General features: G+C 35.5%; 1 protein-coding gene across 4 annotated transcripts in view; it reads right to left on the reverse strand.

Annotated features, from left to right (window-relative positions):
* KCNH7 (potassium voltage-gated channel subfamily H member 7) overlaps window positions 1–15,797 on the reverse strand; it is a 471,528-nt gene that overhangs the window by 112,921 nt on the left and 342,810 nt on the right. For all 4 annotated transcript variants that reach the window (XR_012000301.1, XM_025994147.2, XM_072751747.1 and 1 more), the window contains one exon: window positions 8,305–8,519. Coding sequence is in view for 3 of the 4 variants with exons in the window: in XM_025994147.2 (XP_025849932.1) it covers window positions 8,305–8,519 (215 nt within the window). In the remaining variant the exon portion in view is untranslated. The remainder of the gene's footprint in view (window positions 1–8,304; window positions 8,520–15,797) is intronic.

The raw sequence follows: 15,797 nt of genomic DNA on the forward strand, positions 1-15,797 counted from the left end.
AGAAATGAAGTTTAGGAAAACATTTAAAACATTCTGTAGAAGCATTGTGAATTTTGTGTTTTGTAATTTCATGAGCAAAGCATCAATGAGGCTTTATAAAAATAACTGTTAAATATAGACTTTTAAATTAAATGTAATTTTTAATTCATGACTGTGATATTATGGTTTAAAAAAGAAACATGTATTTGGTCTTTCTCCATGTTCCTGGGCTCTTAAGCCCTTGATTGTCCAAAGTGAAGAGGGTGACAAACGTCTTTGTAATGTTGATGAGATAACTTTGGAAAGCCCCTAAATCATTTCAAGTCACCTGTGGATGGGGGCTGGTCACTAGAGGAACCAACCTAGTAATTGTCAGAACCTTCATTCCCAGCCCCTATCTCTGATGGGGAGAGTGGTTGGAGTTTGAATCTACAGCCAATAGCCAATGAGTTAATCAATAATACCTATGTAATGAAGCCTCCAAAAAAACTCAAAAGGATGGGGTTTGGAGAGCTTCCAGGCTGATAAACACATGGAGGTGCTAGGAGAGTAGTGGACCAGGGGAAGGCCTGGAAGCTCTCCAACGCTATCTCCATACCTTGCCTTATACATCTTTTCCATCTGGCTTTTCCTGAGCTCTATCTTCCTAAAATAAACTGGTAAACATAAGTAAATGTTTCTCTAAGTTCTATAACTGCTCTAACAAATTAGTCAAGTCAAGGAATGGATCATGGGAACCTCCAATCTGCAACCAGCCAGTCAGTCAGAGGTACAGGTGGTAACCTAGACTTGTGGTTGGTGTCTGAAGTGGGGAGTTTTGTGGGACAGAACCCTTAACCTGTGGAATCTGGTGCTATCTCCCCAGGTAGATAGTGTCATAATTTGAGTTGAGTTGTAGGATATCCAGCTAGTGTCAGAATCTGAGCTGGAGTTAGAATTACAACAGTATTATTAATGAAACCATTGCTATACATATAACTACATTTAATTTGTAGTTGCATCAGAAAGATATTTTTAAATATTGGCACTGAAGAAAATTTAGGATTAAATTTATCCAATATGAGGGAAACCACAGAAAGTGTTAAGAAATTTTATATTATTAAGTCTGAGATGATAAATTATTTTTTGGCTTTATTGAGGCTAGTTGATATACAAAAATTGTACACATTAATAATTTTAAACATTAGCTAATAAAATCAATACTATTTCTCCATTATAAGTTAATCTCCATTTCTAAACAAGTCCTGAATTATAAGTATTGTTTTGGGTTTCTGTCAGAAGTAAATATAAGTTTAGAGCCATTGAAAAACATGAAGAGATAATGAGCATATTCACAATGGACAAAATTTAGTGGAAAATAAAAAGCCTTAGTCTTTGAGTTCTTCTTTATGTCAATATTATCAGTGTAATTTTGCTTTTCCTGCAACTGGGGTATGCCACCAACAAAATCCAAAATCCTTTATCTGAATCTAAAATTAGCAGAAGAAAAATAGCATATAAACTCACACAAAAGATAATGCTGAAATGAAGCTCCCCTGTTGAGGAATTTGAGGAATTCTGGAGAAAATCTACCATATTCTCTCCTATTTCTGTGGACTCACTTTTCTGGTAAATTGCTACTAAACTTTCATATGAAGATTTGACTAAACAGCCCAATGTTGCAGGTCTGTCCAAATGCCATCCTAACTGCTGAGTAGATCTAGTGGGCAAATAGGGAGCTAGTTCAGACTTACAGAGAGGGTGTACTTTAGAGATAAATAACTTAAGTTTGGGGTCATATGATCTCAGTTTGAAGGCTACTTCCACCATTTCCTTATGTGACTTGGGCCAGTTGTTTCCTCTCTCTAAGCATGATTCCACTTCTGAGATGGAGATGTTAATAATAGTACCAACTCAGAGGAAGGACTGTTATGTGGATTCAAATTGATAATGAATTAAACCACTTAGCATAGAGCCTGGCACATAGTGAATGCTCAATCAATGTCAGCTATTATTAAATCTATCAGAAGTCTATTTTCATGCCAATAATACACTTAAATGAATCCTAAATAATGGGAATCTATTCTGGCTCTAGAGTTCTATGTGGATTTCAGGATTATATGGCCTTTTAAACACTCAGAGTTTACTTTCTTGTGACCCAAGGCTCCAATTACTCCTAAAACTAATTTTCTTTAGTACTTTCCATAATGACACTATGGAAAAATTATACTCGTGGACTAGTAGTAATTATTTTCCCCAAATTAAGGTCTCCAGGTTCATTTAGGGCCTTTCATTTGTCTTATTTTCTGATGATCACAGTATAGATTTCTATTAAATTATTTCTATTAAATCTAGAATTATTTGGTCATAATTTGACTGGTACTGAGTCTAAAAGAAATGTAAGTTGCTTTTGGTTTCACAATATAATCTTGTAGCATTTACTATATTAGTACTTATAAGTGCTATTATTATTTATTGTTATATAGTGTTTCTCCAAGTAGTTTATAACCTCTTGAGTATTGGTACTGGTTTTTATATTTCGGTGTTTCCAGTGCCAATCCAGCACATAGTGCATAATGCATATTTAGTAAGGTTGTGTGTGTGTGTGTGTGTGTGTGTGCGTGTGAAAGAGAGAGAGAAAAAGAGAAAGAGAAAGAGAGAGAGAAAGAGAGAGAGAGAAACTGATGTTTAGCCTGAATTACTATCTTCATCTTTGCATTGGGCCACTTATTTGGTTTTCCTTCTTTAGAGTCTCCCCTCCCCCACCACATTTTTCTGATGTGGTCATTGGTCAAGGGGCTATGCTTCTTAGTGCACAAGGATGAGCACAAAACCCAAGTTGGCCAACAGGATTCTACTTTCTCAGGAAGGTAATGGACACCAGAGGAGAGAAGGCCCTCCTCATCAGAGTATCAACTATGAGCATTATGTGAGTTGGGACAGTCTGAAGTCCTTGCATTTTTAAGATGTGGAGTAAAGTTTTTTTTTTCTTTCTTTCTTTTTTTTTTTTTTTTTTTTTTTTTTTGACTAAAGTTAATATGGAAGAAAGTGCAGCTGAGATGGCAAGAATGTCATCACCTGTTCAAACATGAATGCAGTAGCCATGGCCTAAAGCAGATCTGTCCTTGCAGTTTTTTGGTTATGCGACCCAGTAAGTTCCCCCTCCCCCTTTCATATTTGCTTAGGGTAGTTCCAATTGGGTTTCTGTGATATTCTGTTATGACATCGATTGACAGATACAGTATCATGTGACTGGCCAATAAAGATTTGGAACCCACAGTGCCTTCTTAAATCTTCCTGATACTCTTATGCATCTGCAGGGAGAGTGATCTAATACCCAATTTGTAAAAGCTGAACATTGCAACAAATAATACATTTTACCCTAAAGATTAGCGTAACATTTGAGCTAGTAGAATTAGCCTCAGGAAAAATGAAACCATAGAAGAGTACAAAAGTTCAGTTTACTATTATTTAAAAGAAGGCATAGATAGCCAAGAATTTGATCCTCAACTGAGAACCACAACTTCATGGCAAACGCAGATCTTTATTCTCCACTCATCCAACTTTTCTTCCAATTCGTTGTTTTTTCGCCACAAAATTCGTGGAATTTGGTAGGAATTAGCCAATTAAAGTCCTGTCTTCAAAGTAAGACATCAGCCTGTACCAGCTAGATTGTAGTTTTAAAACATCCACACCCTGAGAGAGTTATTTTCTATTTTCTCTAATTAATAGAGAAAGACAGATGGAATATGACATAAAGAGCTGATGCCTTCTAGAAGCCTGGCCTATAAGACCAGCCAATGAAGAGTCTCTGGACCTGAAACAATAGCCAGAATCAGAATCTTGCCTATGGAGAGAATTTGGAAGGCAAGCATTTGCTTCGGGGATTTTTGACCAACAGACTTACTCTTGCTTAATTCTCGTCAATGTCTTCATTGGTGCATTTCCAAATCTTTTAAGATTCTTCTTGTATGTTGCGTATTATGGCAGGCACTAGTGATACAAACATCTCATGTTTCATTCATTCTCTGGTACTCACAGTTCCTCTAAGTGTGTCCCATTCCAGATTCTAATACCTCTTTTTTTTTTAAAGATTTTATTTATTTATTTATGAGAGACACAGAGAGTGAGAGGGGCAGAGACACAGGCAGAGGGAGAAGCAGACTCCCTGCAGGGAGCCTGATGTAGGACTGGATCCCTGGTCTCCAGGATCACGCCCTGGGCTGAAGGCCATGCTAAACCGCTAAGCCACTCAGGCTGCCCTAGATTCTAATTCCTAACCTTGAAGCTTCTCAAGCTTCAAAACTCTTCTTAGAGTTTGTATTCCCCAACCACTATCCCAAACTCCCAATATAGGTAAGGTTTCCTCTTTCAGTACCCTCTGCATTCTGTTTACCTACAGTATAATCCTTCACACTGCATCCTAATTCCTATGTCCTGTACTTGTCTGTCTCTCTCACTTCTTGAAGACACAGTATTTGCCTTTTCACATAAATTCCTAGAACTTACCGCTGTATATTCTTGACTTAATAAATGCTTATTTAGTGAATAAACAGATACATGAATGCATGAAAGAGTGAATGAATAACAATGTGGCCTCTACTCTGAAGAAACTCACTCTAGCTGGGGAAGAAATAACAATTTGGCTAATTGGCAATTAACCAATATATAATAGAGATGAAATCCAAATATTGATTGAGCATAACATGAACAGAGATTAATTGTTCCTTTCATTTTATGCCTTTTTTCTTGATGTCTGCTCTATTCTTTGTGCTTAGAGGAATGTTTAAAACTCACTATTGAATGATCTATGAACAAAACCCCGATTTCTTTTGAAGAAAGGGTTACATACAAATCTATTAAGGGAATAAAATAAGAACATTAAATAAAGAAAATACTGCTGGCTGCCTACAGAAATACAGTGAGAATATCCCAACAAGGAGAATTTCCATATAGGCCTAACAAAGGGAATAGTAAGATCTTTGGGTTATTACCAAGTTTTTTTAGTGATTAGAGGACAATTGATGTTATATACTGTGAATGAGAACTCCAGAGATAGCTATGAGGAAGAAATTTCACAAACATTAAGCGAGGCTAGTCCTGCTTTCAAGTGTTTAAACAAAATTTCCAGAGGCCATGTCGGTAGGAGGAATTTCTCAATATTCAATTTCTACCTTGTTTGGTTTTACATGTACACAGTTGGCAGGTTTGTTACTAATAACTATAGACGGCACTAAAAGCAGATGGAGCATTCCTACCACTTCTTCTTTCTAGTTTTTGGTCCCAGCCTTTTTTTCAGTCCCTCATCATTTTTGACCAGAACCATAGCCACTTAAGTGTTCTGTCTCCATAATCTCCTTATCACTGTATTTTTCAAACTGTTAGAAAAGAAAAAAAGGAGTGATCTTTTATAAAACAGGATCCAATTGAAATATTCCAACATCTTTAAGGTGCATTGTTTTTCAGTTGGGGTTCTAGGGGGTCTCTGAGAGGGGCACTGTACTATTTGGGTGAAGTATGAAAAGCTGTAGGAAAGCAATGGGGTGGTTTTGAGGACTTAGGATTACCTTAGTGGTAAATAATTTAAAACTCTTTTTAAAAATGTTAAAACAAATACTGTCGTATTATGAAGGTAAATATAAAAGAGGAATTTAAAAAGAAAGCATGAGAATTTAACAGAATGCCAAGTGTCTGAGGGCAGCTGTTGCATTTTACTTAGACTCCCAAGGCACTTTTGTGCAAAGATAATGAAGAACCACCTAGAGGGGAAAGTTGCACCTCTCATAAGCTCCTGCCCAGCTTAGTCTCTCCCTGAGCCAGGAAAATATCTGTTTTCAGAAGACATATGGACTTTGGGGCCTCCACAACTTTCTTCTCGCTGTTTTCTCTACCTGAGATTCTCACCCCTTCCCTTTCACCAACTTCCCCTTACTCCCTTCCACCCTCCCTTCTTTCTGTCCTTCCTCCCTTCTTTCAGTAAACATTTCATGAACTCCACTCTGCCAGGTGTTCTACTAGTTGGTCTGCAAATATGTAGGGATGTAGGCAGAGATGGTGAGGAGAGCAGAGAGAAGTCATACAAACACATTACTGAACAGAATAATGACTAACATTGCATGTTATATACCTATACTATGATGAACACTTTCCACACATCATTTTGCTTATTTTTTAAAAACACTGAGAAATAAGTTTTGTCACTAAAGCTTGCCTTGATATCACACGATAAATGGCACCCATCTTCATGATACACAATAAATGACTTAGTCAAAGTTGAAATACAAGTGCATGCGACTCTAACTTATGCTCTTAAACATCACTTACTAGTCAATGTGATAAGTAACTTTCTAGATCCAGATGAAATGCCCCATCACATCTCTTTCTTCTCTGAAATTACTTTTTTTTTTTTTAATTTTATTTATTTATGATAGTCATACAGAGAGAAAGAGAGAGGCAGAGACACAGGCAGAGGGAGAAGCAGGCTCCATGCGCCGGGAGCCTGATGTGGGATTCGATCCCGGGTCTCCAGGATCGCGCCCTGGGCCAAAGGCAGGCGCCAAACCGCTGCGCCACCCAGGGATCCCTGAAATTACTTTTTTTAAAGCATAATTAGTTTCCTCCTGTTCCTGTGTTCATTATTAACATAATTTCTTTATGCTATTTGTAATGTTTCCTCTCTCACCAGGCTTAGAAAGTCACCAAGGCAGGTACCACCTCTGGTCCATATGTGTATCACCCTCTCCTGGCTCAGTAGACCTGCTAAACATAGCAGGATAGGGTGGACCCTGCAGTAAACCAAGCGCATGAAGCTTTGCAGAGATCACACTGGGCTGCCCATAGACTTTAAGGTGTATTTTGTTTGGCTTAAAAAAGCATTTTGAATTAGTTTACTAACTTTTGGAAAGTAAAAGCTTATCTTAAATCCTGGATTTCCAGCTTCTTTTTTAAATGGAAAGATTTGGAAACATCGTCAAAGATTCTTGTGACCACAATTGGCTAGAGCTGAATGGTAACCATCTGCTTTAGAGGAGCCCTGCACTCTACAATTCACTATATTCTCCATTGCTGTTATGCTGTCCTGGCTACTGGCTAGGTCCTGACCTTAATATTTGCAATCAGCCTTCTGTGCAATTTCTGAAATCTCTTAATTTCTTTGTTATGGGACTATTACAAATAATCATTATAAATTATAATATTAATATAATGTAACTATTATAACTTATTCTTAATTTCCAGTTTACTAAGCTAAAAAAGTGAAATGCTAAGGGTAGAAAGCCTCATTACTACATAAATATTAAAATATGTACTAGAGATGTTCTAGTATTGCATGGTAGGAAGCCTCATTACTACATATACATAAAAATATGTAGTAGAGTATGGCATGTATAATCTCTCATCTCAAACACAGACGGCTTGGGTTTATTTATAACTGACTCGCAGTCTTTACACAGTTATTTCAGCTCACACACAATGGGTTATTTACAGACCAACTATAGTACTGCTGGTAGTGATTATAATTACAGGAAAAAAAAAAAGTTTATCAATTCAAAATCTTCAAGGCTTGGGATAGAGATTGGGGCCAAGTTTACCTTTATATTGTGACAGTTCTTGAAAAGATTTGCTAAGCAAATATACCAAGTAAAGTGTTTGTAAAAGAACTGTTTACTTGACACAAATTTTAGAGTCATGAATTCCCAACAATGTAAGTGCAATGTAAGCAAAAGCTAGATATTGCTTAGGTTGGTATTTTGATATAATAGGTACAAATTATTTTTATCTATTCTTTAAAGCAGGGTTCCTGCTAGACAGTACATTTTTATCCTAGTTCAAATTGCAATATTTATTCAAAAACAATATTATTCCTGTGAAATGTATTATTTACTGACTTTTAATCATTTCAGCTCTTTTCCTTAAGTCAACTGACTTATATCTGAGTCTACTTAGTAGAGTAAGTGCAAAAAAGGAGGCCACAGTTTAGAGTAAATCCCAATTAGTCACTTAAAGTTTCAATAGTCACATCCATTATATTAAGAAACCATGCTTTAATAATGCAGACGTTGGCAGCAAAACAATAAATGTCCTAACATGATGAATAGCAGGTTAACTACCTTTGCAACAAAGAAAAACAATACCAAGTTAGCCCATTTCTGCTAAGTCTTGTTATAGATAAAATCATAGTCTATAGTTTTATTTATCTGTTGCATTAGAGAGTTACCCAACATCTCAAGATAAATTGGAGTACAAATAAATAGCTTACCTCTTTTGATAGTCACGTATAGGAAAAATGATATGGTGCAGAGAAGAAGCTCAGGAATAGTCAAAATTGAGAGTGAAATCATATCTTACCTGGGTGACTTTCTCTGTCACATTGTGTGTTCGATCTTTAACCTTGGGTGCAATAATGGTTTTATCTGAAGAAGGAGGGGATGCATTCTTTTTTTCAGTTTTGACATCTGAAAAATTCAACGTAAGCTGTGGAATCTTGTTAATGGTGCTGTATTTGTTGAGATTTGAATCTGATGTGGATCCCAGGAGGCTTGACTTGATATGATTAAAAGGCCCTAAAAAAATTGGAAAGTATTTGTAAAAGCAGTATCAGGAGAAATAGCAGAAAGAGATGGTCCTGAATGACCAGCTAATGATCCACAGCCAGTGTGACCCTGCTTTGGGTTGGACTAAATGCAGCCAGCTGATACCTGAACACAAGGTTTAGGGTCACTGTCTGCCACGTGGAGCAACATGTGAGTATCCGAGGATAAGATGGGGTCCAAGGTGTGTACCCAGAGAGCAGATGGCATCTTTAGCTGTTACTTAACTTCTTTCATTAAAGGCTGGAATAAAAGAAAAAAAAAAAAAACTCCACTCCTTATTATTGGCCTATTATTGGCCAAATTGGTTTCTCAAGAATGTCTTTTTTTATAATCCAGGGATTATTTGGGGAACAACTTGCCTAAGGGTTAAAATCATGTTGGCCATGAAATTTCTGAACAGGCTGTCTACCTAGTTCCAATATGCATTACTGCCCTCTCTGGGCCATGACAACTGACAAGCAGCTGAGTTTTTTGTCTGCTTCTATTACTAGTATGAGATGTTTTACAGAGCTTCTAGAAGAGGTAAGCCGGGATGGGGGAATTTCAGATAAGACTGAGAAAGGCCAATGTCTTTGTATGTATGTGTGTGTATTCTATCCAAAACTCTAGAGTCCTATGTGAAATTTTAAAAATCTTTCCTTCGCCTCACTTTCATTTAAATTTAAGACTTTCTTTTGAAGGGTTGGGGGGGGGGGCTCTATAAAAACCTACCAGAAGAATGCCTTGAGAAACATAACTTAGAATTGAAGTGACATAGCCAGGTAATTGGCTGGGGTTGGTAGTACCTGGTTACTCTCTCTCTCTCTCTCTTTTTTTATCATGCTATACGTTGGATCCTCAGAACTTATTCATTTTCTATCTGGAAGTTAGTAGTACTGTTTGTCCAAACTTAGTCACTTCTCACATTTCATTTCCTTCTTATGAAGACAATTTATCATGTTTCTAGGACTCCTGGCCCCCTTGTTGAGTATGAATACACCGACCAGCTACATCTTGAGTTGAACTTATTGTGTGTTTATGGAAGTCAGGAAATGCCCCAAAGAGTTTCTTGTACAATGGGTATTGCAACTTTTATAGTTATATAGCTCTTAAAGCCTAGCATCAGGGATAATTTTATAGAAATCCTGAGCCCATGAGTGTTACCCAGCCATTATCTCACTGCCTTGGAGAGTGCTTAAAACATACAAACTGTGTGACTAAACGTGCTAGTCAGCAAAGTTTGCCTTATGCTATTTTTTTTTCTGTCCAGAATGAAAAGAATATATCTTAGGGATAAAAAAACACTTTATGCACCAAACAAGGTCTAAACACCTGAAAATTAGATTTATAGGTTGTGTATTTTGAACCACAACAATAAATCAACTTGGTTTAAATATAATGCTAATAAAAAATATCCATCACTTAGTCCATAGTTAATTTGGAAAAAATTCTCACTGTATTCATTTATAAAAGTTTATGCTAGGTTATTATATAAGTTTCAGATGATTTTAGGAGAATTTTCACTTATGTGGTAGATATAGTGTTCCTTGAGGTGCATTTCTATTCATTCCCTGAGTTTTATCCATGATCATGATCAAGTCCATCTAAGTGACTAATGTCATTGAGCTCTTTGAGCATTTATTGTCCAGTATGCTCTCATTTGCATATAGATTCATACTCTCTTCTCTATTTATATGACAAGGAGAGAAATATGAGCCCAAAGTGGCACCATATTAATCTAGCGCCCAGACAAGTCTGACAGAAACCCCATTCTCTAGGTCTCTGTACAAGTCTCCACCACACACCATTGATTTATTATTCTAACATATCCTAGGTGGTGTTTCCTTTTTTGTATCATTCTATGGCTACATTCCAGGCCTATATCTCAAAATTTATAAAACATTCTAGGACTTTAGACTTCTTAGATAATGTCTTTTCTTTAATGTCATATTTTACTCATTAAGTGCTTTTACGGCACGCAGGGATACTGAGAGGAGATTAGAGAAAGTTGAGCTCAGATATGTAGTTGTGTTTAAAAGCCTTACAACCTTCCTTTAATTTTCTTTCTCTATCATCCTTCTATGTGGTGGATTTCTGTAGCTGATTGTCTACAGAGTTGTTTAAAAAATCAAGCAAAAACATGGATGATTTATGATACTAAGGCAAACAGTGTTAAATACACTTTGATTGTCCCTGTGGCCAGTTCCAATAAACTCCACTGAATTGTCCACACCAATAAGCAAGAGGTCTCAAGTATGACGATACTTCATCCTACAGGCATTTGTGGGGACATTTTTGTTTTTCATAATGATGGGAGGTGGCTATTCTTTCATCTTGAAAAAACTGTCCCAGAAGTCCCAGTGGACACTCCTGGAGGTGAAAGCCTGTTTATAATGATCTGAGTCTTGAACCCGTTTCACATATAAATAGCACAATCTACTTTTTTTTTTTTCACAATCTACTTTTAACAGGATTTTAATATGCATTGAGCTTTCCAGAGCTACAACTACCATGGAGGGGAAAGAGCTTTATATCGTTTTGTTCAGAACTTTACCATAGGTTGTTCACCATTTTGCAAAATCGTATCACTTGGAACTATGCTACTTGTGGCATTTGAATTATCAATATGAAATTTCAGACTTCAGGGATAAGGTTATAGTCTGTGTTTGCATGTTATGAGCAAATATGTAAGCAGAGAGATGTGTGTCCTTTTTTTTTGGTCAACTGCTGGAACCAAATATTAAATTTGCAGAGAATTATAAGAATCACAGTGAAAATCATTAATAACATATCTTTCAAAAAAGATTTCATATTCTTGTTCTCTATATATGTAAAATGATACATGATTCAATTAAAAGAAACTATGTAGTAAGAGCTAAACATTTGAAATTTTTTGTCTTGAGATTGCTGGTTTCCAGTCTCACTTTGGTAACTCTCTAGAGATCTGCCACAACTTCACCAAAATGTCTCGATTGCCATTTCTTGTTCCAACCCATTGTTTAGGAACGTGTATGGTCAGCAAGACCTTTCTTGAATATTGGAAGAAGACTATATGTTCTGACATTTGGAGGGATTTCTTTTTCAGTGCAATTCATTAGTATCACATAGGGAATCATGTTAACATTACACTGAGCTGGTAAGGGCCAGTTCATTTGTGAGAATATCATACTTCCTCATTTTCCCCCAGTTTATCTTGGTGTATTTTTCATAATTAAATTTGGTTATTTCCTGTTTTTAAAATTCATATATAAATAATTATGATCTGTTATTATTTATTCCACTAGTGGTTTTTATTTTGTTATCTACCAATACTCCTGCTCCATCATCTTATCCAGTACTTATCTGGACAACTTAATGCCCTTAAAAGCCATTTTTTAAATGCCCGATCATTGCATTATATCTTCTAGTGTACTTATGTTTGAACATCAACACATTGAGAAAAATATCATTTTATTATCAACTGCTTTTCTTTTATTCCTCCTTTACATTATGGTTAAAGAACAGTGTTGATCTTTTAGAAATAGGTTAACTTATCTCTAAATATTGTTACAGGATAGTAAAATGAAAATAATAAAATATTGTAGAAACAAAGGGACATTGGATCTGATAGGGCTGAGAAACCACTGGTCAATACATGTCATACTCAGATTTGCCCTCAGAATATTATAACTTCATTGAGTCTATATTTTAGCTTCTCATATTTACTGGCGGATAACCTTTCTGAACTGTTACTTTATTCTGTTTCTCTTTTTTTAAGTTCTTAATGTTAAAGATTTAATCTAGGCTTTCTTTTAAATCTATCCATTTAAAGAATTCAGCAAAACCTAAAATGTTCCTTAAAATAATTCACACACGCTACTTAGATAAGATATTTACAATCTATTTCATCCTGCATAACAAAGATCATTATGCTTTTTCCACTGATTTTAAAGCAAATGTTTATATGCAGAAGTCTGAGTCTGCAAGATGACCAGCATTAGCTTAGGTTCCTCTAAAACCTACCCAAATTCTAGTGAAAATTTTTCCAACACTTAAATTATTCACAATATTCTTATTTTAATAATTTTAAACCTAAGCAAACAGACTATGAGGCCAAAGGGGAATAAGCATCAAGGGCTAGAAATCAGAATACAGGGTTTCCTACCTCCTAGGTCTATATTCAGAGAGGCCTTGGTTGAGGATTTAAAGGTGAAAGGCAGCCTCCCTGAGAGTGATCATGAACAGATGGGATTTAGGATTCTAATGAAAGAAAGGAGAATAACCTGAAAAACAAAGTAAATGAATTTAAATAAAATAAATGGGCAGAAATAAAGGGAAATAATAGGTTCAATAGAAAGGAAGGTAAAACTCAAAAGTGCATAGGGGAAGTTGATGCTCTTTAGAGAAACATTTGCGAAATGGATGACCAGGTTAAACGTTCCAGTATACTAGAAGGAGATGAAAAACAGGTGACCAAGTAGACTAAACCAACAGCTGGATAAAGCTCTAATATATTACAAGTGTCCGATTAAATATTAAATAGGCCAGGTTCCAGCTCCAAAGAAATATCCTGAGTTTAGGTATCAAGCCAGAGGCTAAAGCAACAACTGGGAAGAATTTTACATTAAAGATATTTAAAATTTTTATGATGAGGCTATTTGAATTTATCATAAGTTACAAGAAGCTGAAAGAGAATATATTTTCCTTTAGATGGTGCTGATATATAATTAAGGACATCTGACAATTAAAAAAATAATAATGCTATTTTCTTTTTTTAAGATTGTTGCTCTCGAGGATCAAATGGGACACAAAAGAAGGAAAGCAAAAAAGAAATAAGATTGTTATTAAATCATCAGGTCTGTATACAATATTTCTTAGGTTACTGAGTTTATTGGGCTAAAGTTTAGTAAAACTTTATGTAAATAAAAATGTAAATTGCTGAAGTGACTTAACACTAATAAAATGCAAATGAAGTGTCTAGTAATTGGACTTCGCAAAAAAACACTGGCAACCAGTTTAACACTTAGAAAGATAGACAAGAAGTGATCATATTATTTGTGGTCAATATTCATATTGTCTCTTTCAGTGCATGACACACAATTTTCAGAAGATAACTATCACCATTGAAAATCAATTTGCAAATTCTTATAAGGTCACAAAAAGTTGGTAATGGCCAGTGTAGCTTAAGAGAAACAAGCTGTATCAGATGAGTTGATTTTCTTTATAAGTCTGATAGGTTTTGTGGCTTACGGAAGTGAAAATTGTAATAAATCTTCCAAATAATTTTGTTTCTGATTCATATGTCCGATTCATAGACAAGATGGGAACTGAACATTCCATTGTCAGTGGGATACGGAGTTACCTGAAATAATAAGGAAGTGGAAGCAATAGAGGGGCAAACTTATATTAGTGACCTATTTAATAAGTAGGGTAAGTGGGGTTAATTTTTATGGATGATTTGAAAAGCAGAATAGCAGAGAAACCATTAAATTGGAGGTAAAAATCAGTTAATATGTGAGTGAGGCAGGATTAGGTTCACCTCTCATAATATCAAAGAAATTGTTTAAAAAATTTGTGTACATACGTACATATAAACAGCATACACAATATATTTGAATAACTTTTTCAATTCTTGATAATGGGTTACAGTTAGATCGCTGAAGTCTTATTTCAAAAAGTCAGAGTGCCAAGGAAATTTATTAAGTGGAAACAAAATTAATCCTAGGAAAGAAGGTTAAATGGAAATGATTCCATTTTAGAAGAAAAGACCAAGTACCAATTTGCAGTTTTTATACTGTGATATTCCATCAAGATTAAAAGTGACCAGCTGGTATCTCTGTCCACTCAGGATAGATAATGGGGGAAGAAAATTGCATTTCAGCAAGAAGGATTTAGGTTAGCTCTTTGTGTAACAGGCAGTAAAATAGATTTCCCAAGGAAGTTAGAGAATGGTATCTTCAGGAGGTAAAAATTTCTCTACCACTTGTGTCAGGGATTTAGCCAACACCCTATCCTGAGGAGAATAAGCCTTGAAGTCCTGCTGGAATTATTTATTTTATTTTGGTAAAAAATTATTTTGGGGTGATTTGGATATTGAAAACAACTATAATTATGATTTGTATACAATGAAGTATAGAAATTTGTCTTTTATTTTTTAAAGTTTTTATTGAAATGTGGTTTAGAAACAAAACAGGGAGCCTGGTGGGGGACTCGATTCCAGGACTCTGGGACCACGAAGTGAGCCAAAGGCAGATGCTCAAATCCTGAGCCACCTAGGTGCCCCTGTTCTGCGAAAACCTTAAAGAGCTAGACACTTAAGTATTTTTTGATAGTTTCAAAACCAGAGTCTGAACAAATAAGGAAAACTTTGGAGGATATATTTATGTTCATTTAAAAATTAAATTTGCACATTTAAAAAAATCTAATTTGGGAGTTTAACTTCATAAGTATTAACATGTGAAAACTTTTGACAATGGTTTAGAGTTTCCTAATCCCAAATTCTGATTTTGATAATTTATTTTTGTTCAAAGACTATAGCTGTTAAAAAATGGAGGGTTGAGGGAAAAGAGTTGGAGATTAAATGGATTTATTTATGAGGGAAAAATAAAATTAATATAGTTTGAATGGCAATTGTGTGAACTACTAGTTTGGAAGATAAGCAAGCTCAGTTTTCTATATATTGAGAAAAATTAGATTCATTTCTCGTTGCATTTAAATGATCACTGGAAAATCAATGTCTAATAATAATTAATTGCTAATTGTTAAATGCTAAAGCCAGTCATATTTCATACAGACGAGTTGGCAAGAGGTATCTGTATTCTGTTTCTTGACATTATATCCTGAATTATATCTATGCAAATCACCATCACAGCTGACACTAATTTGCTCCCTTTTACAAATTACAGTAGACAGGCCAAGGATAGAATAATCATGTAGATGAAGTACCATCCTGCTATTGGAGGTCACCTGCACAGACCCTTTTTGAAGTGCTTGCAAAATAAAATTGGTATGGGGAGAAGCTGCCACAATTTCCTTTCTTTTCAAATCACCCTGGATGGCTGACCAGAAAACAGCTTTAGTGTCTACTGTTATTAATTCATAACTGTGAGCAGCTCCGACTTAATTAGGGAAGCAATTGAGAAATCAATATACAAAACTTCACAGTGATCAGAGTAGCAGTGACATACAGAAGAGGCCAAAACAGTGAATTTTAAGTAATGACGGTTACTGGTGGAGACGTGTCCATGCAACACACATGCACAAAATGAGTCATTGTCACTATATGCACAC

Source organism: Vulpes vulpes, chromosome 3 (genome assembly GCF_048418805.1).
Source record: "Vulpes vulpes isolate BD-2025 chromosome 3, VulVul3, whole genome shotgun sequence".
In the NCBI taxonomy this organism is placed as follows: Eukaryota; Metazoa; Chordata; class Mammalia; order Carnivora; family Canidae; genus Vulpes; species Vulpes vulpes.